Genomic DNA, 27,501 nt, shown 5'->3' on the forward strand with positions numbered 1-27,501 from the left:
CTCTTCTAGAAGACTGAGGATTCCGTTTTTTTTCTCCTCATTCAGCAGGCGTCTCCTTCCATTTCCTCCTCTTCAGTGGAGGAAGCAAGGCAAGGAAATATGGTGCAGAGAAGGGAAGCAACTCTGAATTTCCACATATTATGCACTAAGCACCAACCCAGGAATGTTTGGCAGATGTGATTTAATCCATACAACAGCACAACAAAGTAAGTGGCAGCTCTCCTTCACACAGAGAGAAAATAAATCTTTCTCAATCTCTTCTAACCTCAAGTTAATCTTGAGTTCAGAATTTGAACCCAGATCTGCCTTACTCTTCCATTCTCACTCATTCTATCACACAAGAGGGGGAAAAAGGCAGTGAAAGCCAAAGTCATCACTGGTGTGAGGGGCTAGGGAACAGATGAGCCCTGATTCTCTCTCAGGTGCCCTCCTCCTTGCTCCTTCTACTGTCTTTATTGTATGTGCACACCCATCTGCCTGCAAGAAGCGGATGTCTCCTCCAGTCACCAGGAACCACCTGCTAGGAGAACACAAAGCCTTCAGACATTTGGTAGCAACAGCAGAGGTGGAAGCAGAACTGCTGAAAGCAGAAGGGGAGATCAGGGCTCCAGAGACTCCTCACAAGGAAACAAGGCACAAAAAGTTGATCATTTTAAAATATTTATTTCTATTAAGGGTGCAGTTCCTTTGGGCCCTAGTTGCTGAATTGTTTACAGTTCCTGAGCTATACATTAACATTTGATTTACCATGTAGTTGCAAAGAAACTTGTAACTTGTTTGTGAAATATTTAAATAAAGGTTATCTGGGATTTGTAATGTGTGTAAAAAAAAAAAGAAAGAAAAAGGAAACGAGGCACAGCCACTGTTTCATAGAATACACTGCAGGGTAATGCCTAAGTGATGTGCTCTGGTCTGTTGACACATCTACAAATGTATGTATATAGCTTTACCACCAAGAGTGGAGTACAGACCAGAGAGGAGAGTGGCACACATCTCACAGGTACTCACTTCATCCCTAGAGGATTTCACTGGGAAAGAATTAGTATCTGCCCTTTACTCAGTCTGAGATTCACTGAAGCTTTTTGAGGTAAGTGAATTATTTAGACAGTAATTTAGACACAGAAAAATGATCAATCACTTAAGGATTTTCTCAAATATCAAGGTGTTAGGAATAAAACTAAGACCCCTAATTCTATAAATTTAAATCAAATAATAGGCCTAAGTTTTAAACCCACAGAGCAAGAATTCCCAGTATAAAGTTACAGATGTTTTCCCTAGGGCATTTAAAATCATTTAAATTACCAAATCTAATAAAGCAAGGTCCATTTATATTCACTGTTCAGTTATGAATTCAATCAGACCTATTAAAGTCACTTATCAGTTGAAAGTACTTTTTTATTGAAGTGAAATTCACATAACATAAAATTAACCATTTTAAAATGAACCATTTAGTGGTATTTAAGTGTATTCAGTGTTGTGCAAACACCACCACTTTCTAGTTCCAGAACATTTCATCACCTCAAAATAAAACCTTATATTATTAATTAAACAGTTGCTCCCCATTCTGCTCTCCCCTCCGTCTCTAGTAACCATCAATATGACACTGATGAATTTACCTATTCTGGAAACTGCTAGTAAATGGAGTTAGACACTATGTGGCCTTGTGTCTGGCTTCTTTCACTTAGCATGATGTTTTTGAGGTTCCTACATGTTATAGCATGTGTCAGTACTGAGTAATATCCCAGTGTACATAAGAGTGCATTAGCACAGGAAGCCTCTCTCCTCCCTCTCTCTCTCTCTCTCTCTCTCTTTCTCTCTTTGACCTTTCCCTCACCTCCTTCTTGCCCCAGGCAAAAGATGAATAATCTGATACTAATCATGAAGAAACAATCCAAATAACTAATCTGTAATCTTCAAAAGTATCAAGATCAGGTAAATATTGAAGAAGGGTTTCAATTTAAAGGGAACTAAAGGGACATGACAACTACAAGCAGTGTGTGATCCTGAACAGGGTCCATCTGCAACAAGGACATTACTGGAAAAACTGGTAAATCTGAATGGGGCATGAGTGATACAGCATCAATTTTATTATTTTGATGGTTGTATGGTAGACAATAGAAGAATGTACCATTTATAGGCATTATATACAAAAGTATCCTGAGGAAATGGAGAACCAGGTCACCAAATTCTCAAATAGTTCTGGGGGCTAAACAGCTCTTTTTTGTTATATTTCTAACTTTTCTATAAATTCAGGACTATGACAAAAACTTTTCAAGTATCAATTAAAAAAAAGAATCCTGGAATAAAAATCTCTCCAATGTAGCTACAACTGTGTGATCTCAAATTTTAGTCAAGCAAAATCTTATAGAAACAAATTTACTGCTTCCCATCCAGTTTAATACCTCAAAAAAATTTAAAGGGTGTATCAATCATATATCACCAGCATATATAAGCAGAAATAAATAAATAAATAAATAAATAAATAAATAAATAAATAAATAAATGCAGAAAGAGAGCTACAGGAAACTAAAGAACCATCTGAGTCCATCTCCCTGCTCATAGCAGGTAGATGTTCAATTAACTAGAACAGATGTCTCCTCCCTATTCCAAGACTGTCATAGTCTTCTCAGCAGATCATTAAACAGTTAAGAGTTTTCTTTCTTACGGCCTGGCAACTTTCCCAACCATAAATAAGCCCACTTCCTGGTTAAAATGTCTGAAGGTAAAATGTCAGCTCCTCAAATAAGCAAATTTTAACAGGAAACAATCAATCCTCATTTTTCCATGTATGGTTGACCCTTGAACAATATGACTTAGAAATGCACAGGTCCACTTATAAGTGAATTTTTAAAATAAATATAATACAGTACTGTAAATGTATTTTCTCTCCCTTAAGATTTTAATAATTTTTTTCTTTAGCTTTATTATAAGAATACATAATACACATGACATACAAAATATGTATTTGTCAACTGTTTATGTTATCAGTAAGACTTCCAATCAATAGACTATTAGTAGTTAAATTTGGGGGAAGTAAAAAATTATACACAATTTCCAACTGCTCAGGGCCAAAGTCCCTAACCCCCACAGTGTTCAAGAGTCAACCCTATATTTGTTTATATGCACTCCCAAAGATAGAGTTAATATTAATAAAAGCAGTGTATTACTTTAGGCGAATATTTTACACATTTATGCCCTAAGGTGTGAACAAAATTTGAAGAATTTATAACCTCAAAATTAGAAACAGAACAAATGAATTTTTAAATACATACGAAATCCTGTTGACTATGGCATCTTCATCTTCTTGTTCATCTGTAAAAATGGTTAAAGTATTAATTTTTTTATCTTCAATAAAATGTTTCATTAATTTATCAGGAAATACAAACAAAAACAGAAACTTAATGAATTACTGAAAAGAACTTTCAAAAAGCACTGTTTATTTCAGCATGGATCTAAATTTAAATCTTATTAACTCACATGGGACAGAACGTAGAGTGTTGTGATTAACCAAAATCCTAATTAACAAAACTACCATATGCAAATTGAAACTTTCCATATATTTATTGCTCCAGAAAATAAAACTTAGTAGAACCTTAGGACCAGAATCAAGTTTACTGTCATACAACATAGTGAAATTGTAATTGCTAATGAACAAAAACTTTTAGTTGATACTATCCAACAAAAATCTTTATTATAAAGTTAGAATTCAAAATCTTAAAACTCATGTACTTTTCCACAATTCAAGTTTGTCATTATTAATGATAATAACAAAGATTCTCGGACCATTCTAAACCATTAGATACTACTGCCTCCATACTATTTCACAATTATTGTCCAAGTTCTAAACAGAAAGATACCAAGTTTTGTATTTTTTACAAGTAGCAGATGGCCTCTGCTCCAGCACTCACTCAGCTCCCTCTCGTGGCTACTAGCCTTCTCTTTGTCTTCCTACATAAATATACCAGCTAGGGCAGCCCAGGTGGCTCAGCGGTTTAGAGCCACCTTCAGCCCAGGGCCTGATCCTGGGCACCTGGGATCGAGTCCTGCATCGGGCTCCCTGCGTGGAGTCTGCTTCTCCCTCTGCCTGTCTCTCTCTCTCTCTCTCTCTCTCTCTCTGTCATGAATAAATAAATAAAGTCTTAATTAATTAATTAATTAATTTACCAGCTAAAGAAAATATAATCCAATTACAAGAATATTGCACAACACCCCCTGGCCCCTCCTTCTCCTCAATACCTAACTGAGGTTGTCCTCAAAGGCTCTCTCTCTAGGTCTCTGTAATTATGACTATCCATTTGCTTCCATGTCAATGGTGCGTTTGAGCCATCCTCTTAACCCTAATCTCCATTCTTAATTACAGGCTGCTCAAAATAGCTTTACAAGCAAAAGGACCATAAAATAACAGTCCCAATTAATTTGTATACTGTTGTGCCTACTCTCTATCAACCATCAACTACTGAAGAATATTTTAATAGCTTCATATACATTTCAACTCTTCCCCCCCACGCTCAGTACTAAGTCCAGAGTACTCATCACCCCTCTCTGCTATTACTCTAAAAATAATCTAATAGAGGCACCTGGGTGGCTAAATCAGTCGGGCATCGGGCTCTTGATTTCCACTGAGGTCATGGTCTCAGGGTCATGGATCAGGCCCTGCATCATGCTCCATGTTCAGCAAAAGGTGTGGGGAGGGGGGTCAGCTTGGGTCTCTCTCTCTCTCTCTCTCCCTCTGCCACCACTCATACTCTCTCTCTCAAAATAAATAAATAAAATCTTTAAAAATTATCTAAATCATCTAATAAATCTCCAATTTTCCTGTTCATCATCCCCTAATCCCCTAAAATGATGCATTTTATATTAATTCTCTCCTCCTCCTCCTTCTATGTCAATAATCATTAACACCTGATGCCAAAACATCTTTAAAAATAGCTAAAATACTGTGTTGAATCTGTAGGTCTTCAAATTTTTGAGAGATTATAGATTCCAAGAAATATTTTAATGTAATCATAGAGCCAAACTAAAACACTAGAGCAAGCACTATTTCCTAATTGCTTTCAAAAGTCTAATAAGTTTGATATTATAATATAAAGAATTCCTATTATATAGAATCCATAAATATTCATATGGCACTACTGTTAGCCCAGCATACAGGTAAAAAATTCTGTTTTCTTGTTTATTTACAGAAAATAGCTGAGGTTTAACAGAACGCAGTAAGGCAACTGTTTAGTAGGTCCTTACAAAACCTTGGCACAAGAATCTGTGAATTAATTAGCGCAAAGTTCATTTTTAAAAAAAGAATCGGGGCACCCAGATGGCTCAGTCAGTTATGCACCTGACTTTGACAGGTCATGATCCTAGGGTCTTGGGATGGAGCCCCATGCCAGGCTACCTGCTCAGTGGAGAGTCTGCTTGTCCCCCTCCCGCTCCCTCTGCTCCTCCCCCTGCTCATGTGCCTGTGTGCACTCTCTTTCCCCCAAATAAATAAATAAAATCATAAATAATAATAATAAATTTTAAAAATAAAAAAGAGTAAAGATTTAGTGGTCCCTAAATAATAATGAAATAATAAAAAGACAATATAATATATAACTGAATATTAAATGATATCACAGAGACTCTACATTCCATATCACTTTAGAGAAAGAAAAGATAGTCTAATAGTCAGAGAAAGGATGGGGGGGTAGGCATGTTCAAACTCAGAGCCAGTCACAAAACCCATATATCCTCATAAACTCTAGAAATTTCCCAGATACTGAACAGCCCCACACTATTCTTGGTTAGACCTAAGAATGGTGGTAAACATGGGCTCAGGTCAAACAGAATGATGACCCCACAAGCAAGTCAGATTCCCTGGAGGTTCCTGTTTACTCTTAGCGCCAGGCTATTACATCCTTCAATCATTGCCATACTGAATATATTATACTACCATACTGACAGGCACGATATGGCCCATATACCACAGACCAGCTGGCATGATGATCTAAGTATTTTTAATTATAATGTTTCTACTTGCCTGATTTTCTCTTGTATCTTGTGATGATGAAGTAGGAAACAATGTAGAGAATGGCAAAAAGAAGGAAACATATCTGGAAAAAAAATTAACAGATCATTTACATTTGTTGCATATCTTTTTTTAAATTATAGAAGATACATCTTTGGTACTTATAGGCAAAAAGGATTGATCTGGGGCACTGGGTGGCTCAGTCAGTTAAGTGTCTGCCTTGGGCTCAGGTAATGATCCCACAGTCCTAGATCGAGCCCCACATCCAGCTCCCTGCTCAGCAGAGAGCCTCCCTCTCCCTCTGCCTGCCACTCCCTTTGCTTGTGCTCTCTGTCAAATAAATAAATAATCTTGAAAAAAAATAGATTAAATCTATTTAAAACTTTTTAGATGGGATCCCTGGGTGGCTCAGCGGTTTAGCTCCTGCCTTTGGCCCATGGCATGACCCTGGAGTCCTGGGATCAAGGCCCACATCAGGCTCCCTGCATGGAGCCTGCTTCTCCCTCTGCCTGTGTCTCTGCTTCTCTCTCTCTCTGTGTCTCTCATGAATAAATAAAAAATCTTTAATAAAAAAATAAAAAATTAAAAAATTAAACTTTTTAGATATTTTACTAGAATAAAGTTTTGATAAAATGCTAATTTATATAAACTAATTCAAATAACCCAGTTTTTAATACCATTGCAGGGAAAATATGTCCAATGAAGATTTTCTTTTCATAACTTGACTAAATTGTCTTCAGAATCATATGGAAGTGTAAAAAGCTAGACCAATACCAACAATTCTGATAACTAAAGTCAATGAGACAATACAATCCCTTCCAAATATCAAAACATACTATAAAGCTTCAAAAACATTTAAGGATGACTCAAACACAGATAAATGAAACATCCCATTATATAAAAATTTATATAATTTGGTTCTACATACAGGAGGCATCACAAATCAATGCGGGGGGGGGAGTAATCATTCAATAAATATACCACATATCAAAATAAACAGCAGTTGAACAAGAAGCTTTTTAAATTCAATTAAATTCCATTTAATTTTATGGGGATGACAGGAAAAACAGGATGGGGTCAAGGAACAGACATCATTACAGTCAAAGACCAAGAAATAAAGCCTTATTAGAGCTATGGATCAGAGTTTTCAAACTCAAATGAAACAATCCCAAGTAATGACAGTTTAGGGAGCACCTGATGTGTGGATTTCTGAAAAAGGGCTGTTGGCCACATGACTAAAAATGACCTTAGATCTAAGTATGAACAGCCACCATACAATGTCCTCTAGGAAATGACATACTGAGAATGGAAATGACCATGAGCCTCATGTCACAATTCTTCCATACAAGCGGGAGAGTGACAAGAGATAGCCAATACTGACAGTGACCAAAAAGGAGCCAAGAATGGAAAACATCAGATTGGCCTGCTGCTGGGAGCCCATCAAGAACTCCAAACGGATAATAGAATGTAAACACCATCACTACTTTCTCCCAAAATCCTTTAGAGTGTGGAAAATGGGTCAAAATGGAAACCAGTTATTGGTGAAGAAATGTAAACAGAAGGGGTCTTCTAAGAAGATGTTAAAGATGGGGGAGATTTACAACAGAATGGTGAAGTCTGATTAGGGCTACAAGAGCACTGGAAAGAAGGGTTACTGGGCAGAAACTCTGTGACTTATGAGGTTAAAGTCAGAGGGATCATATGACCAACGGAATTAATATTTATGACAGAAGCTACCTGAAATTCAATTCATTCCACAATTACTTGCTGGGAGCTCACCGTTCACCAGGCACTCTTTTTAGAACTGGGAACAGAAGAGCAAAGAAAACAAAGTTCTCGCCCTCACTGAGCTTATATTCAACTAAGAAAACAGCCAATCAATAGCCAACAGGGCAAACGCTGCTTGGTGCAGGTTTAGGGGAATAGTGAGTGTCAGCAGGGCACATGACGATTGGTGCAGGATTAAGGGAATAGGGAGTGTCAGGGGGGCACATGACAACTGGTGCAGGATTAGAGGAATAGGGAGTGTCAGTGGGGCACATGATGATGGGTGCAGGATTAGAGGAACAGGGAGTGTCAGCAGGGCAAATGACGATTGGTGCAGGTCTAGGGGAATAGGGACACATCTCACTAATAAGGTAACATCTGAGGAAGGCCTTTGGGAGAAAAGAAAGCAAGACATGCAGAAATCTGGAAGGAGTGTACTCAAGGCACAGAAAACAGTCACAGCAAGGGTCTGAGACCGGGAAAGCTCCGGTTGTGTTCCTACAGTGAGAGGAAAGAAGTGAGAGATGAGGTCAGGCAATTCGTATTAACTGTCAGTTCTCACAAGCAGTGAAGTAAGTGTTGGTTTTTACCCTGAGTGATATGAGAAACCACTGGCATGCTGAGCAGACGGGTGATAGGACCTGACAGAGTACAAAAGGCTCACTCCAGGTACAATGTGGAAAATAACTTAGAAGGGTTAAGGCCTGAAGTAGACCAGTTAGGAGTGTACTGCAATCATCTAGAAGAGATGTCACGTGGACCTGTGTAGCAGAAATATCAAAAATTATCAAGTTCTGGGTATGTTTTGAAAACAGACTTGACAGGGCTTGCAGGGATAAGGCCTGGCCTATGAACATGGAAAGAGATAGTGGGTATTTCCGGAGTCAGGAAAGATTTCCGGAGTCAGGAAAGATTATGAGTAAAATTATTTGGCATTGGAAGTAAAAAATACAGTTTATAATGCTGAATGTGAAATACTTATTATTCACTCAGGTGGAAAGGGCTGGATTTAAAAATCTGTACGGTCCAGGGAAGGAGCCTCACTAGGATTTTTTTTCTTTTAAGGTGAGGGGCAGAGGGGACATAAGGAGATAGATATTCAAAGCCCTAGGCCAGATGAGATTTCTATCCTAGGGAGTGAGTACTGCCAGAGAAGTCGAAGAACCAAGCCCCAAAGCTCTCAAATATTTAGAAGTCAACTTGATGGAAGGAATAAGCAATAGCTAACTGAGAAGCAGCAGTCAGCAGACAGGAGGCAAACAAGAGACTGTGATGTCCCAAAAGCCAAATGAAAAAAGCTCATGTAGGAAAAGGGAATTATCAGCCGTGTCAAATGCTGCTGACAGGCCAAGTAAGATGAGCACTGAGAACTGACAACTGGATTTAGCAACATGGTGGTTATCAGTGACCTTGACAAGAGCTGTTTTTCTGGAGTGATGAATACAAAACCCTGACTGAAGTAAATTAAGACAGAAGAACTGGAAACAAAATGTATATATCTCTTTCTAGGAATTTTATGATAAAGGGAAGCAAAAGAAATGTGATGGGGACTGTTAAGAGAGTTTGCTTTTTTTTTTTTAAGACGAGAAAAGTTACACAAAGTTACACATAGTTGCAATAATAATCAGGTAGAGAGAAAAATTATTGATGCAAGAAAGAAAAAGGAGAAGTGCTAAAGCAATGTGTTCAAGGTGAGGAGCTAAAAATAAATGTATCCCTAGTCAGAAGAAGGAAGAGCAGAAGCAGGAGAGAACGGAACATTAATGTTCCATAGCAAGTAGGTAAGCAAACGTGTGGTAAAGCACAAAAACGCTCCCTTTTGATGGCTTCCATTTTTCAGTGAACTTGAAGCAAGTTCCTTAAATAAGAATTACACGTAGAGAGTGGAGACAGAAGTCACACAGGAGGATGACTCCATAAACAGAGAACAGAAGTGAGAGCCACAGTAAGATGAAATGGACTTCACAGTTCCAGGCAAGCCCAAGCCGAACCTCAGAGCTACACAGGAGGCCCACTGCTGATGCCCAACATGACAGCCTGGTTCTCGGATGCTGAGGAAGCTGCAGGTAAAAGCAGAGGCTTGAGGATTCTAACAACTACCCTATTTTCTCCTCCCCTCCTCCACAGCCTCTACTTGGGAGACTTGCACTGGGTACCATTCACTCCAATCACAGATCTGACTTCACATCCACTGCCCAACTCCAAGCGCTCTGGCAGTGGTCAGTGAAGATCTTAACAGCCAAATTTCACTCTCACAATTCCACCTGACCTCTGAGCAGCCCCTTCTATTTCAGCAATGGTCCTCTTCTCTGATTATTCACCCAGTCTCCACCACTAGCTTCCCTTTTCCTGCCAGCCTTTAAATATATTCTTCTAATACAAACAAAACAAAACATACTATTACTCTATGATTTCAAGGCCAAGCCAGAAAACTATTCTCAATCCACAATCTCTTCACTGGTAAACTAATCCATTCCCAGGATTTTAACCATCAACCCCCAGAAATCCCTAGACCACAATTTGAAAATGCAAGGGAAAATGTAACTACTACTTTAGTTGGGAATCTTCAATTCACTGTGAAAGAATAAATAAATGTAAACCAAATACATAATAATATGAATCTTTAAAAGTATCAGGATTACTCTAGTAAATAAGTGGGTTTATCATACTCAATGCTGTATACACCTATACATCCATGTTCTGTCATCCCAATGTCCCAGACCCTCACAACTACTAATCTGCTTTCTGTTTCTACGGATTTGCCTATTTCAGATATTTCATACAACTGAAAACATGCTGTTTTGTGTCCGACTTCCTTCCTTAGCATGATATTTGCAAGGTTCATCCATCTATAGTACGTACCATATATCATTCTTCCAGACTTTTACAAGAAAAATAAAACCCTATTTGATTAAAAATACACCGAATATTTTTTTGCCAGCAGCTCAGAGCATTCTTTTCAGATATATTTGCATATGTTCATTGTTTGTTTATAACTGCAACAAACCACCTTTCAAAGAGGTAAGAAAACAAAATACCAATGCTCTATCTCCAGGACAAGTAACATGACTTTGAAACACAAGCTGATATCCACTTTTATGTTATTAGCACCATCATGATAAATTGCCTTGTGTCCGTCAACTTGTGTTTCAATAAAGGTAAAACAGAATTTCCATGAGGAAATTATTTATGAAAACAAGGAGCAAACATTCTATATTTCAAGATTATCACAGGAAGTAATATCAAGTTCATTAATGTCATCTACAATATTACACTCTATTACTTACTGAGACTTCAGATTCTGTATACTCTTACATTGTAAATCACCAACAAAGTTTCTCTAAAGCCCTTCTGAGACCTAGACTCCAGCAAAATGTAAAGGAAAGACAGCTTTATTTGAGAAGCTGGCACCAGAACCAGTTGTCACTCATTCTGTCCTTCGTGTTCTACACCCAAGCACAACTATTCTACCCACAAAGCCCGCCTCTTTTTGGACCCCCACAATACTCCTAGTTCACAATACTTCAGCACAACCACAGATTTCCATTAAACGTTTCATGTAAATTGTCTCCTAAACTTTTTATTATACATAGTTTAGGCACACTAAAGGTACTAATACAAACAGGAACTATCTTATATATCTCTTAAATCTTCCTTGGTGCCTAGATAAATAATTTTAAAGTAAACTGAGTAAATTGGACTCCTTCCCAGTGCTGGTTCCTTAGCCTTCATCAGGCAAAATCAGGGCACAGGGAAGACATTTTGAATAGGATGAAAGGTAGAAGTTTAAATTAGACTGGACTTGATTTTTCAATATGTGCGAGTGACCATAGGCAATTGATATGCCAAAGTTGTCACCAAAGGAAGGGAACACAGATCCAACAAATGAGCCTTGTAAGCATCAGTGAGAGACAATTAAACTGCTTTATAACTATTTCCTACCAAGTTTACTCACTCAATAAATAGTTAAGTACTGACATCTAAGAGATATTAAGTCTTCCTTCCAGGAGAGGAATAGCTCTCCACTAATTCAGATCTTCTTTGAAATTTATTTCATCAGAGTATAGTTTTCCTCATACAGATCATGTACACATTTTGTTAGCTTTATATCTAAGCACTTTTTTTCTTCATGCTAATGGTTTTTTGGAGGTTTTTTTGTTGTTGCTGTTTTAAAGATTTTATTTATTTATTCGTGAGAGACTGAGAGAGAGAAACAGAGACATAGGCAGAGGGAGAAGCAGGCTCCCTGTCAGGACCTGGGGATCATACGCTGAGCCAAAGGCAGATGCTCAACCACTGAGCCACCCAGGTGCCCCATCTTCATGGTAATGTTAATAGACTTGTATTTTTAATTTAAATTTCAATTTTTCATCCTGGTATACAGGACAGTAATGGACTTTTGTGTATTAATGTGGTATCTTAATATCCAGCTATAGGCTCTTATTAATCCCAGTTTTGTGTTGTTGTTACTGACTTTTTGGGATTTTCTACCTAGACTATCCTGTTATCTGAGAATGAAAACAGTCTGCTTTTTCTCTTCCCAATTTGTACACTTATCAGTTCCTTTCCTTTTCTCACTGCATTACCTAGGACGTCCAGTGCAGTGTTGAAAAGCAGTGAGAAGAGGGGAAATATCCATGCCTTGTTCCTAATCCTAGTGGGAAAGCTTCTGGTTTCTCATCATTAAGGTATGAAGTTAGCTGTAGATATTTTGTGGATGTTATCAAGCTGAGGAAGTTCCCCTCTATTCTTGGTTTATTGAGAGCTTTTTTCATAAAATGGGTGTTGGATTTTGTCAAATGCTTTCTCTGATACAATACTGATAGTATTATATGTTGTTCCTTCTTGAGTCTGTTGATACGATGGATTATCCTAAGTGATCTTTGAATGTTGAACCAGCCCTGAATGCTTGGAATAAATTCCACTTGGTCATGGTGTATAATAATTCTTTTGATATGCTGTTGGATTTAGTTTGCTAAAATTTTTTTGCAGAACTGTGCATTTATACTCAACAAAAACTGATCTATAGCTTTCCTTTATTGCAAACTTTTCGTCCAATTTCAGTATTAAAGTAATGCCAGCCTCCTAGAATGTCCTGTAAGAGATTAGAGAGAATTGCTATCACTTCTTCTTTACACGACTGGTAGATTTCACCAATGAAACCATCTAGGAGGGGATCCCTGGGTGGCTCAGCAGTTTAGCGCCTGCCTTTGGCCCAGGTCGTGGTAGTCCCGGAGTCCCGGGATCAAGTCCTGCATGAGGCTATCTGCATGGAGCCTGCTTTTCCCTCTGCCTGTGTCTCTCCCTCTGTGTGTGTGTGTCTCTCATGAATGAATAAATAAATAAATAAATAAATAAATAAATATTTTTTAAAAAAAGAAAAGAAAAACCATCTAGGACTGGTGTTTAGAAGGTCATTTGCTGGGCAGCGCTGGTGGCACAGTGGTTTAGTGCCGCCTGCAGCCCAAGGGTGTGATCCTGGAGACCCTGGATCGAGTCCCACGTCAGGCTCTCTGCATGGTGCCTGCTTCTCCCTCTGCCTGTGTCTCTGCCTGTGTGTGTGTGTGTGTGTGTGTCTCTATGAATAAATAAATAAATCTTTAAAAAAAAAAAAAAAGGTCATTTGCTGATTCAGTTTCTTTAAAAGATACAGGCCTACCCAGATTGTTTCCTTTTTTTTTTTTTTTTAAGATTTTATTTATTTATTCATGAGAGACACACAGAGAGAGAGGCAGAGACACAGGCAGAGGGAGAAGCAGACTCCACACAGGGAGCCCAATGTGGGACTCGACCCTGGGACTCCAGGATCACTCCTTGAGTCGAAGGCAGACGCTCAATGGCTGAGTCACCCGGAATCCCTCTCATTCTATTACAGTTTATTTCTACCACTCCTTGATTCTTTCCTAAAGTTTCCATCTCTTTGCTTACATTATCCATCTGTTCTTCCACGTTGTACACTGTTTCCATTACAGCTCTTGGCATATTTATTAGTTATTTCAAATTCTGGTTATCGCCAAATCTCTGTCATATCTAAGTCTGCTTCTGGTACTTGCTTTGTCTCTTCCAACTGTATTTTTTGCCTTTTAGTTTGTCGTCATTTTTTGTTAAAAGCCAGACATTATATATAGGATAAAAGGAATTGGGGTAAATAGGTCTTCAGTGAGGTATTTCTGGCTGTGAGTCAGGCTGTTTACTGTTTGATGTAGCTGTAGGAACCAAAGGCTAGAATGTCCTTCCCTTTGCCTTTCGTTTCCTCCAGGAACTTCCTCTTAAAGAGAGTCTGGGACTTGCAGTTTTAGCTGTAATCCCCTGTTCTATAGAAATCTGACAGACTAGTGGAAAGGGGTGGTTCTGGTAAAAAAAAAAAAAACAATTTCCCTTGAGGGTAAGTCTTTTGTCAAAGGTGAACAAAATGTTCTGGGCAGACAGAACATGAAGACTACTAACTCTGGGAAACAAACTAGGGGTGGTGGAAGGGGAGGAGGGCGGGGGGTGGGGGTGAATGGGTGACAGGCACTGAGGGGGGGCACTTGACGGGATGAGCACTGGGTGTTATTCTGTATGTTGGCAAATTGAACTCCAATAAAAAATAAATTTATTATTAAAAAAAATGTTCTGGGCATTTTCCAGAATGGTTACTTTCCCTCCCCCCTCCACCCCCCCTTCACCCCCCACCCCCCTCCACCCCCACCTCTCCAGAAGCACAGGGTTTTTTTGTGGTTGTTTTGTTTGTTTACCCTGAGAACCTAGTAGAGCTCCTAAAGTAAAACTCATTGAAGTGTGGGAGCATCCCTTAAGAAGACTGGACCTCTGGAGGTTCAAATTCTCTAGCTAATCCACACTAAGCCTCCACCAATTAATTGATTATAGCTAAGTGTTCCTACGAGTACTAGCTACTTAGCAGGCTTCTGCTATATAGGCTTTTGTTCTGGGTAAGCTGTGGTTCTCAGTATCTACCTCTCTTTCCAGATTTCAAGGCAGCAATGTGCCCTATAATCTCAATTCTCTGATGACTCTAAGAAGAGTGCGGATTTTCAAATTCTTCAGCTTTTCTTGCTGTTGGAGGATGGGAAGGATGATTTCCAAGCTCTTTTCAAGTTGAACTGGAAACCAGAAGTCACCTATGTTTTATGATTTTATCTCTTACTTTTATGTCTTTGATTTACCTGGGAATTATTTTTGTGTATATAGTGTATATGATGTAAAATACTGTTTTAAAAATAGTTTAAAAAAAATTAAAAAAAAAATAGTTTAGTCTCTGTGGGGAACTCTCTTGGATTTCTCACTTGGCAGATGCTTGGGAATCTCCCTCTAATATGCAGTCTCTGCATAGATTTAATCCAGATGAGTTATCCCAGGGCTTCTTTGTAATGTATTGTTTTACTTTTTTAATTTCAAATATAAGTTTTTGGTTGACATAGTAAAAATTATTTTAATCCTTTTTTTAAAAAAACACAGGTGTAAGATCACAATGGAAAGTGCTTTCTCTCCCATTTTTAATACTAAGTAGTTTGGAATGATCTGTCCTTTAATCTCTTAAAGTGCCTCCTAACTTTTTTTAAAAGAGAAAGGAATTCAGTTATTACAGTGTACCAATTAATATAAACATTCCCTACTATGGCAACTTAAAATAGAAAATAAGCATTACTTGTAAGAGGCTATTCAAACTGTGTCGTATATGTAATTATTTCTGTGCTTATCTTATGTATTTTTTGGCAGTTAGTTAAAAAAAAAGACTTCCTCCACCCTGGCACTGTTAACATTTCAGACCAAATAATTCCTTGTTGCCGCAGGAGTCCTTTGCAACGTAGGAGTTTAGCATCATTTTGGTCCTCTACCCATTAGATACCAACACATAATCTGCCCCCCAGTTGTTATAGTGCTATGTTTCCTTTGGAGACCCAGTTAAGAACCATTGGTCTAAGAAATGAATGTTGTATGTGGAAAAAGGAAATAATGCTTTGGAGACCCAGTTAAGAACCATCGGTCTAAGAAATGAATGTTGTATGTGGAAAAAGGAAATAATGTAAAAAATTTATTTGGTGTTAATTTTTACAAATGATGTAAATGTTCAAGTCAAGGTATTGTATCTAAATCTCTAAGGAATGACTTAAAAATTGTGTCAGAGATATACATGGATGTAATACAGATCTTAAGACCCCAGGGGTGCCTAGGTAGCTCAGTCAGTTAAGTGGCCGCCTCTTGGTTTCTGCTCAGGTCATGATCTTGGGGTCGTGAGATCAAGCCCCACATCTGGCTCCACACTCAGCATGGGGTCTGCTTGAGATCTCTCTCTCTCCCTCTATCCCTCCTCCTAGTCACATGCTCGCTCTCTCATTCAAATAAATAAATAATCTTAAAAAAAAAAAAAAGGGGGATCCCTGGGTGGCGCAGCGGTTTAGCGCCTGCCTTTGGCCCAGGGCGTGATCCTGGAGACCCGGGATCGAGTCCCACGTCGGGCTCCCGGTGCATGGAGCCTGCTTCTCCCTCTGCCTATGTCTCTGCCTCTCTCTCTCTCTCTATCATAAATAAATAAAAATTAAAAAAAAAAAGGACTCCCATCCAACTCTCCTCCATAGGCAATCTGTTGTTTTTCTAAGTGATTTCCATACTAGGAAATGTTTCATTTACCAACATTAACAATATATACTGACTAACCAATACAGAAGTTCAGAATTTACCTACTAAGCTTTCTGATACTGAGAATTTATACCAGTACAATGACTATTACCACTACTACCACTTCCACTTCTGACATTTATTATATTACTACTCCTTGTTATGCTCTTGGGTAACTCTCTAAGAACTTAAATCTTTACTTCTTACTTTATCAGCTTTTCACCAGAAGTGGAACTGACAAGATCTTTCCTGTTCTTAAATTCTCTAGTAGTTGCTATTACTATTATTGTTGTTACTATTAACATCATCATCAGTAGTAAAGAAAACCTTTTATTTATTTATTTATTTATGATAGTCACACACAGAGAGAGAGAGAGAGAGAGAGAGAGAGAGGCAGAGACATAGGCAGAGGGAGAAGCAGGCTCCATGCACTGGGAGCCCGACGTGGGATTCAATCCCGGGTCTCCAGGATCGTGCCCTGGGCCAAAGGCAGGCGCTAAACCACTGCGCCACCCAGGGATCCCCCAAGAAAACCTATTTAACAATAGAGAAATTATTCTCTTTAGTTTGTCATGGTTTAAGATAATGAGACAATGAAAATTTTAATGCATACAAGCCACTTTTTTGAAACAAATGCAATTTAAATTCCCAGGAGTAAGATTATTGAATCATAGTATATAAATACTCTGTCATATTGCTTTCCAGCATGGTTATTAGAATATATTTTATTCATATGAAAAATAGTGTTACTTTTCCCAATTATATAAATAAAAATCCTTATCATTAAAAATTCAATGTATTCAGGGCCACCTGGCTGGCTCAGTCAGTAGAGCATGAGATTCTTGATCTCAGGGTTATAAGTCAGAGCCTCACATTGGGTATAGAGATTACTCAAAAAAAAAAAAAAAAAAAAAACCTTTTAAAAAATTCAGCATATTCAGGAAGAAGGTAAAAGGGTAAAAATATGAAACTCCACTACTCTGAAAATAAGTACCTTCTTCCACACCTCTTTCTATGTATATCTACACATCTTAAATAATTATAGTCAGATTATATACTTACTATTTTTATGTGGAAATATCTCACATTTTTTCTCTATTATTTTTGGTTTATAGTCCTACTGTTGTTACATACTCTCTCTGACAACTTTACCATTTCCTCAGGTAGCCTGCAGGAAAAACCACCTGGTGTATAGCTCTCCATCCCTGCTGGCTCCAAGTTATTCCCAGCGTGTGCAATCAGAAGTATGAGGTTAGTTCTCCTCATCCACCCGAAACTGATGTTCATATATGTGATATGGGAGTTCAGTTTCACATTGTGTCTCTGAATGGTGAGTGATTAGGCCCACACAGTTTATTAAATAAACCATCTTTTCCTACTGACAGTAACTATTGTTGCTGTAGACTGATTACCAAGTATGCTAGGACACAGTTCTGACTCTCCATTATGATTCTTTGTTCTCCATGAAGACTCCTAACTCTGGGAAATGAACTAGGGGTGGTGGAAGGGGAGGAGGGCAGGGGCGGGGGTGAATGGGTGACGGGCACTGAGGGGGGCACTTGACGGGATGAGCACTGGGTGTTATTCTGTATGTTGGCAAATTGAACACCAATAAAAAATAAATTTATTATTAAAAAAAATTTTTTTAATGATTCTTTGTTCTCTGCCAATTCCTGTAACAACAACATGCATTTTTTTTTAAATAATAATGACCATATAGTGTATTTGCTCTCTGGGCAAATTTCTCTCTAGGAGTTTCATTTTTCATAATTTCCTAGACTCGTTTCAGGTTTGTTTTTTTTTTCTTTTTTTGAGGCAAAAATTTAAACAATCTTCCATATAAATTTTAAGATCATTTTTACTCAATTCCAAAAAAAAAAAAAACATTCTGGCTCTGATTGCAACTGCATTAAATATATAAATTAATTTTGGAAGAGTTAACATTTGCATTTTTTTTTGTCTTTTCCCTCCAGAAATACGATTATCCTTTCATTTGTTACATCATGTTTCATACCCTTCATAAGATTTTAATGGTTTTCTGCATACAGTCTTTATTCCTTCTGTGTTTAGTTCTGTTTTAGTTTTTGTTGTTAATGTGAATATTTTTCTTATTTTGACTTGTGGCTGGTGATTGCTAGTACAGAGAAAAGCTCTTGACTTCGGTATAGTTACTGTTTCTGGTCAACTTATCAAACTCACTCATAATTTCAGAATCTCATGGTTTTCTGGTTATGTGATCATATCACTAGTTAAAAGAGATCACCTTCGAGAAGAAATGTGTGGGAAATATCAGAAAGGGAGACAGAACATAAAGACTCCTAACTCTGGGAAACAAACTATGGGTGGTGCAAGGGGAGGAGGGCGGGGGGTGGGGGTGAATGGGTGACGGGCACTGAGGGGGGCACTTGACGGGATGAGCACTGGGTGTTATTCTGTATGTTGGTAAATTGAACACCAATAAAAAATTAATTTATAAAAAAAAAAAAGAGGGCAGCCCGGGTGGCTCAGTGGTTTAGTGCTGCCTTCAGCCCAGGGTGTGATCCTGAAGACCCGGGATTGAGTCCCATGTGAGGCTCCCTGCGTGGAGCCTGCTTCTCCCTCTGCCTGTGTCTCTGCCTCTCTCTCTCTATCTCTCATGAATAAATAAATAAAATCTTTAAAAAAAAAAAAAAGAGATCACCTTCTTTTCCAATAATTATAATCAATATTAATTTTCTTATTAGCCTTCTAAATTCCCCAGGATGTTGAAAATAATGTCTAATAATAATAAGAGCAGACATACCTGTCTCTTTCCTCATGATAATAGAAATGGCTTTTGATTTTCCACATTTAGTATAATGTTTCCTGTTGTTTTTTTGTTTAACAAATATTTAAGTAATTGTCATTAACTTCCATCTTATTTAGCATTTTTGTTAGAAATGGCTGCTTAATTTTATCATCATGCCCTTAGCCAAAGGCAGATGCTCAACCACTGAGCCACCCAAGGACTTTTTAGATATGATCTGAAAAACATAATACATAAATTTAAAAAATGATAAATTGGACAGGATTATAATTAAAAACTTCTGCTCTGTGAAAGACACTAGTAAGAGAAGAAGACAAGCCACAAACTGGTAGGAAATTTGTACAAAACACACAGCCAACAAAGAAGTTGAGTCTAAAATATAGAAAGAACTCTTATGACTCAAAAAAATAAAAAGAATTTAAAAGTGAGCTAGAAATCAGAAGAGTTGAGCAGCCTGGCTCAGCAGTTTAGCGTCACCTTCAGCCCAGGGCGTGATCCCGGAGACCCAGGATCGAATCCCACTTCGGGCTCCCTGCATGGAGCCTGCTTCTCCCTCTGCCTGTGTCTCTGCCTTGCTCTCTCTCTGTGTCTCTCATGAATAAATAAATAAAATCTTTAAAAAAAAAAAAAAAGAAAGAAATCAGAAAAGTTATTAGCTCACCAAAACAGATATATTCCCCTTTCCTTACTATACACAAGAATTAACTCAAAGTAAATCACAGATATAAATGTGACACCTAAAATCATAAAATTCTTGGAAAAAAGTATAGGAGTCTTTATGACTTTGGTTGGCAAGGCCTTCTAGAATATGACATAAATACAAAAGTGACCAAAAAGGGGGTTCGTGGGTGGCTCAGTGGTTGAGCATCTGCCTTTGGCATCATGATCCCAGGGTCCTGGGATTGAGTCCCACACTCCCTGCAGGGAGCCCACTTCTCTCTCTGCCTGTGTCTCTGCCTCTCTGTCTCTCATGAATAAATAAATACAATCTTTTTTTAAAAAAAAATGATCAAAAAAATATTTTAGGTAAACTGTATTTCAACAAGATTAAAAACTTTTGTGGTACAATCATTAAAGTGAAAAGATAATCCAAAGCATAGAAGAAAATATATGCAAGTCATGTGTTTGATAAGGGCATTATGTCCAAAATATATAAGGATTTCTTACAAATCAATAATAAGAAAATAACAGAAAAACCCAATTTTAAAAAGAACAAAGAATCTGAATAGACACTCCCCCAAAGAAGATACACAAATGAACAAGGGAAATGAAAACCAAAACCATAATGAAGGGTGTGTGGCTGGTTCACTCAGTGTACAAATCTTGATCTTGGGGTTATAAGTTCAAGCCCTGCTGGCGTGTAGAGATTACTTAAATAAATAAAACTTTAACATAGACACACAAACAATGAGATAACACTTTATACTCACTAGGATGACTAAAATTAAAAATCAAAATGACAGTTAATAACAAGTATTAAAGAGGATGTAGAGAAACTGAAACTCTCATACATTAGTGGTAAAAATGTGAAATGGTGCCTCAACTTTGGAAAATAGTTTGACAGTTCCTCAAAATATTCAACATAGAGGTATCATCATACAACCCAGCAATTCCACACAAGAAAAATGAAAACATACATCCACATAAAAACTTGTATATAAATGTTCACAGCAACATTTTTCATAAGAGCCAAAAAGTGGAAAAAACCTAAAGGTCCATCAACTAAAGAATGAATAAACAAAATGTGGCACATCCATATAATGAAATATTATTCGACCACAAAAAAGAATGGAATATTGATGCATACAACAATATAGATGAATCCTGAAAACATCCTGCTAATTGAAAGAAGCTAGACACACCAAAAAACACATATTGCATGATTCAATTTATACAAAATATCCAAAATGGGCAAATTCATACGGACACAAAGATTAGTGGTTCCCTAGGACTGTAGAGAAGAGAATTCAGGGGTAAATGGAGAATGACTACTAATAGCTATAAGGTTTCTGCTAGAGACAAATAAAAATATTCCAGGATTAGATTGTGGTGATGGCAACCCAACTCTTGAATATACTAAAAACCACTGAAATGAGTGAATTATACAGCATGTGAATCATATCTCAGTAAAGCTTTAAAAAAAAAAACAGTTGGAAAAAAAAAAAACAGTTGAGTTTGTTTTGTGAGGCATTTCCATGGCTCTGGTGAGCACAAAAGACACATACATATATGAACGGTTAAATATAAATTGCATAATTTCAGTGATTCCACATGGGTTCAATGCTCTTACATGTGCATTTAAAACTAGTATTGCAGGGGATCCCTGCGTGGCTCAGTGGTTTGGCGCCTGCCTTCGGCCTGGGGCATGGTCCTGGGGTCCCGGGATCAAGTCCCACATCCGGCTCTCTGCGTGGAGCCTGCTTCTCCCTCTGCCTGTGTCTCTGTCTCTCTCTCTCTCTCTCTTTCTCTCTCTCTGTGTCTCTCATGAATAAATAAAATCTTTAAATAAATAAATAAAAATAAAAATAGTATTGCATAATTTTTATATACTAATAATGAAGCAGCAGAAAGAAATTAAGAAAATCCAATTTATAAGTGCAACAAAAATAATACCTAGGAATATGCTTAATGATGGAGGGGGAAAGACCTGTACTCTGAAAACTCTAAAACATTGATGAAAGAAACTGAAACAACACAAAAAATCAAAAGACATTCTATGCTTATGGATTATAAGAACAAATATTGTTAAAATTTTTATATACTACTAAAGCAATCTACAAATATAATGCAATCCCTATAAAAATAATGTTTCACAGAACAATCCTAAAAATGTGTATGAAACCACCAAAGACCCTGAATAAACAAAGTAATCCTGAAAAAGAAAAAGAAAGCTGGACGTATCACAATTCCAGATTTCAAGAGAACATTCATGTCCAAGTTTTACTACAGAGCTGTAGTAATCAAAACTGTATGGTACTGGCACAAAAATAGACACATAGATCAAAGGAACTGAATAGAAAACCCAGAAATAAACCCACAACTACATGGCCAATTAATTTTTAACAAAGGAGGCAAGAATATGCAATGGGAAAAACACAGTCTCTTCAACAAGTACTCTTGGGAAACTGGATAGCTACATGAATAAGAATGAAACTGGACCACTTTCTTGGGCCACACACAAAAATAAACTCAAAATGGATTAAGGATCTAAATGTGAGACCCAAAACCTTAAAAGACCTAGAAGAGGGCACAGGCAGTAATTTCTATGGCATTGGCAATAGCAACATTTTTCTAGATACGTCTCCTGAGGCAAAGGAAGCAAAAGCAAAAATAAACTACTGGGACTACATCAAAATAAAAAGTTTCTGTACAGTAAAGGAAACAACCAACAAAACTAAAAGACAATCTATGTAATAGAAGATATTTGCAAATGATATATCTGATAAAGGTAAGTACCCAAAATATATTTAAAACCTTATACAACACCCAAAAAACAAATAATCCAATTAAAAAATGGACAGAAGTCATGAACAAACATTTCTCCAAAGAAGACATCCAGATGGCCAACAGACCTGAAAAGATGGTCAACATCGCTCATCATCAGGGAAATGCAAATCAAAAATCACATTAAGATGTCACATCACACCTGTCAGAATGGCTAAAATAAAAAACACGAGAAACAAAAAGTGTTGGCATATGGAGTAAAATAAAAAACCCTTGGGCACTGTGGTGGGAATGCAAACTGGTGTAGCCATTGTGGAAAACAGTTATGGAGGATCCTCAAAAAAATAAAAATAGGGGGCGCCTGGGTGACTCAGATGGTTAGGCATCTGCTTTCAGCTCAGATTGTGATTTCTCGGTCCTGAGATTAAGCCCCATGTCAGGCTCCTGGCTCAGTGGGGAGCCTACTCCTCCCTCTGCCTCTGTCTCTGCCCTGTTCATGCTCTCTCCCTCTCTCTGTATCTCTCTGTCTCAAATGAATATTTTTTTTAATCTTCAAAAATAAAAAATAAGGGACGTCTGGGTGGCTTAGCAGTTTAGCACCTGCCTTCAGCCCAGGGCATGATCCTGGAGTCCCTGGATCGAGTCCCATGTAGGGCTCCCTGCATGGAGCCTGCTTCTCCCTCTGCCTGTGTCTCTGTCTCTGCCTCTCTCTCTCTTTCCCTCTCTCTCTCTTGAATAAATAAATAAAATTTTTAAAAATAAAATAAAATAGGGCAGCCTGGGTGGCTCAGCAGTTTAGCGCCATCTTCAGCCCAGGGCCTGATCCTGGAGACCTGGGATGGAGTCCCACATCGGGCTCCCTGCATGGAGTCTGCTTCTCCCTCTACCTGTCTCTCTCTCTCTCTCTCTCTCTCTCTCTCTCAATAAATAAATAAAATCTTTTAAAAAATAAAGAAATAAAATAAAATAAAATAAAATAAAATAAAATAAAATAAAATAAAATAAAATAAAATAAAATAAATAATAAAAATAGAACTACCCTTCGATCTGGTAATCACACTACTGGGTATTACCCAGGGAATATAAAAATACTAATTTGAAGGGATATATGCACCCCTATGTTTATTGCAGCATTGTTTGCAATAGTCAACTATGGAAGCAGCCCAAATGTCTATGGACTGACGAATGGAAAAAGATGAGAGACAGACAGACATAATGGAATATTACTTACCCATAAAAAAGCATGAAATTCTGCCATTTGCAAGAACATGCATGTATCTAGAGAGTATAATAATGCTAAGGGAAATAAGTCAAAGAAAACAAATATCACATGAGTTCATTCACATATAGAATTTAAGAAACAAAACAAATGGACAAAGGAAATAAAGAGACAAATCAAGAAACGACTCAACTACAGAGAACAAACAGATGGTTGCCAGGGAGAAGGATGGTGAGGAGATGAGTGAAATACATGAGGGGATTAACACACTTAACTTGATGAGCACTGGGTAATACATGGAATTGGTGAATCATTATATTGTATACCCCAAACTAATATAACACAGTAACTATACTGGAATTAAAATAGTTTTTTTTTTATTTAGGATAACATTGAACACTAAACAAAAAGCACCACAGCAATTTAGGGAAAAAACACATAATAAAAGAAAAAGCGTTATATTTTAGTTTTGGTTCTTGTGGTTTGTTTTTTTTTTTTTTTTCATAAGAGACACAGAAAGAGGCAGAAACACAGGCAGAGAGAGAAGCAGGCTTCCCACAGGGAGCCTGATGCTAGACTTGATGCCAGGACAGGACCCCAAGATCACAATCTGAACCAAAGGCAGACATTCAACCACTGAGCCACCCAAGTACTCAAGTACTAAAATACTTTTAACAGCATTTTTTTTCCTGCTTTTTGAATAAAGAATCTGTATTTTCATTTTGAATTGGGCTTCCAAAATTATGTAGCCAGCCCTGGAACATATTTAAAAGCTACTACATGGAACTTCCTGGAGTGTAAGTACAGAAGCAAAAGCAAAATACGAACATGAAGAAAAAATTTCCCATCACCTTGCTCTTTCATTTTCTAGATGTCCCTCAAGTTAACAAAGTTACATCAAGTGCTCTTGGTAACTAGAACTCTGAAACTCATTCAAAAATCATCTATTCTTAAAGAAACTTAATTCAATACATCAAAGTCAACAGAAATAATAAATCCCAAGGTACTAAGTAATGATCACATCTCTAGTACCATGCCAAGCACTTTCCCAGCATTATCTCACTTAACTCTCACATCTTTAAGGTGAGTTATAATTCCCATTTTCATGGACAAGAAAATTAAGATTCCAAGAGATTAAGCAACTTACCCAGTATCACACAACTACTAAATAGGAAAGATATGACTGGAACCTACACTGTCCTGGTCCAAACCCAACAAATCTGCCTCCTTGTTCAGCTTTCAGTAGTACTGCTGTGCAATAAAGAGAAGCTCAGGTTGTCAATAAAATATAAAGGTTAAAATTTGGGGTTTTGAAAGAAAGAATTAACTATGAATTTTAAAAGTACAGGCCTAATACATCTGATATTCAAATAACAACAACAAACTCATAGATGAATCCCATATAATCACTATAGAAGCATGAATTAGTATGCTAGTGAAACAACCCTGCTTGCAGTCTTAGATGCTCAGCTTTTTGTCAAATTCCATATTTAGGGGCAGCCCCGGTGGCTCAGCGGTTTAGCACCGCCTGCAGCCCGGGGTGTGATCCTGGAGACCCGGGATCGAGTCCCACGTCGGGCTCCTGCATGGAGCCTGCTTCTCTGCCTGTGTCTCTGCCTCTCTTTCGCTCTCTCTGAATAAATAAATAAATCTTATTAAAAAAAAATTCCATATTTAGTTATGGTGCTCTTTGAAAGATATAGACATAGATCGGAGGAAAATTAAAACAATGTTAGATGAATGACTTCTAAAGGCCAAAAACTTTACTTTAAAGGGTATGGGAGAGGCACCTGGGCAGCTCATTCAGTTAAGTGTCTGACTCTTGGTTTTGGCTCCAGGCATGATCTCCGGGTCATGAGATCGAGCCCTTCATCAAGCTCTGTACTGGGAGCCTGCTTAAGATTCTTTCTCTTCCTCTGCCCCCCAACCCCCTGCTCACTCTTACCCTCTCCCTCACTCTAAAAAGTTAATTAATTATAGGGTATGCAGAAAATTCCTGAATCCTAAGCCCCGACGAAGATATACAAAAAAATTATTTATTAATTAAATATCAGAATAACTAACAGTTCTATCTAGAAAATCTATGACCTACACAACTGAAACACTACAAGCTTTTTGCCTTTTTTTCTTTTTTAAGATTTTGTTTATTTGAGAGAGAGAGAGCGAGCGAGCACAAGCAGGGGGAGCAGCAAGCAGAGGGAGAGGGAGAAGCAAGCTTCCTGTTGAGCAGGCAGCCCAATGCAGAGCTCAATCTCAGGACCCTGGGACCATAACCTGAGCTGAAAGGCAGACACTTAACCCACGGAGCCACCCGGGTGCCCCCAAAACACTACAAGTTTTATCATCAGTCCTGCCACCAAAAGACCCACAAAGAAAAGAAAATGATATTGTATTCCCTCTCCAACTTCAATTTCCCCTCACACAATTTGTGCAGTTCCTGCAAATTTAATTCCACAAAGCTTTTTTAAAACAAAAAATTGAAAAAATTAAATAAAAATAAAATAAAAATAAAACAAAAAATTGGGATGCTTGGGTGGCTCAGTGGGTGAACATCTGCCTTCAGCTCAGGGCATGATCCTGGTCCTGGGATCGAGTCCCACATCGGGCTTCCTGCGAGGAGCTTGCTTCTCCCTCTCCCTGGATCTCTGCCTTTCTCTGTGTGTCTCTAATGAATAAATAAATACAACCTTAAAAATAAATATATAAAAAACAAAAAATTCTGGCATCCTCAAATTTCAAGTCATTCCTGGTGGAGATGGGTCAGCAATGAAAAAACAAACTGAGATGACAGGGAAATAGTTTTTATGATGTCATCTTGGGAAGGCAAATTTAAGCTGCAGAAGGCACCCCACTACTGTCTGTGGAGGCAGTAGGAGAACGGGTACAGAAAAGATACCAGGTGCTCTGACATGGATTCATCACACAAAGAGCTAAGGTTCTACACCCCAACATCTGGGAAAGGTCACCCACAGCGTCTCTCACTTCCAGCACACAAGTTCTTCTGTGCCAGTAGAAAGATAGTGAGAAGCTGGGTCCCAGGAGTCAACAACCCTGAGCCAAAAATCAGAAGGATGTCTGGATAGAAGAACAGACAGATAAAAGGACAGAAGAACAGATAATAATGCATATTATTCAAAACAATCCAAAATGCATTACAAGGATCCTACTGAAATTCTAGGAAACAAGATTCCAAAGATTCTAACACACCAGATAACAGATATTAACAGTGTAAAATTAAAATTTATTGTCTTTATTACGTGCCCTTTCTGAACTATTCCATCTTAAGTGTTAATACACAAGGGCTTTCAAAGATAAATTCTGAACTTTATCACCCTGTGTCTGTTTTTTTCTTACAATGCCTTAAGTTCCTTACCACCACAGTTTTCAGAAAATCAACCTATATTACTACATTTGGATATAATCTTCAAAACCTTAACATCATGAGTGAATATCTACAATTCTACAAATACTGTATAGAATAAAACAAAAGTACACAGCTCTCAGAGATTTTATATTCTATCCTACTGTATGCCATTAGCTTGGAAATAAAAGGAAAACTAACACTAGAAATCATGCTGAAATGACATGACAATTCTTTGGATGCCTATATGTCTTAGGAAATATACTTCCAGTTATCACTTAAGACGGAAATAACAAGAAAAAACA

At 37.7% G+C, this 27,501-nt stretch overlaps 1 protein-coding gene across 8 annotated transcripts in view; it reads right to left on the minus strand.

The window, feature by feature from the left end:
• The window catches only part of LMBR1 (limb development membrane protein 1), a 323,369-nt gene that overhangs the window by 289,000 nt on the left and 6,868 nt on the right, over positions 1-27,501 (minus strand). For all 8 annotated transcript variants that reach the window (XM_072763254.1, XM_072763256.1, XM_072763252.1 and 5 more), the window contains exons 2-3: positions 6,014-6,086; positions 3,273-3,312 (exon numbers count right to left, since the gene is read on the minus strand). In XM_072763254.1, coding sequence (XP_072619355.1) covers positions 3,273-3,312; positions 6,014-6,086 — 113 coding nt within the window. The remainder of the gene's footprint in view (positions 1-3,272; positions 3,313-6,013; positions 6,087-27,501) is intronic.

This window comes from Vulpes vulpes, chromosome 7 (genome assembly GCF_048418805.1).
Source record: "Vulpes vulpes isolate BD-2025 chromosome 7, VulVul3, whole genome shotgun sequence".
Lineage (NCBI taxonomy): Eukaryota > Metazoa > Chordata > Mammalia > Carnivora > Canidae > Vulpes > Vulpes vulpes.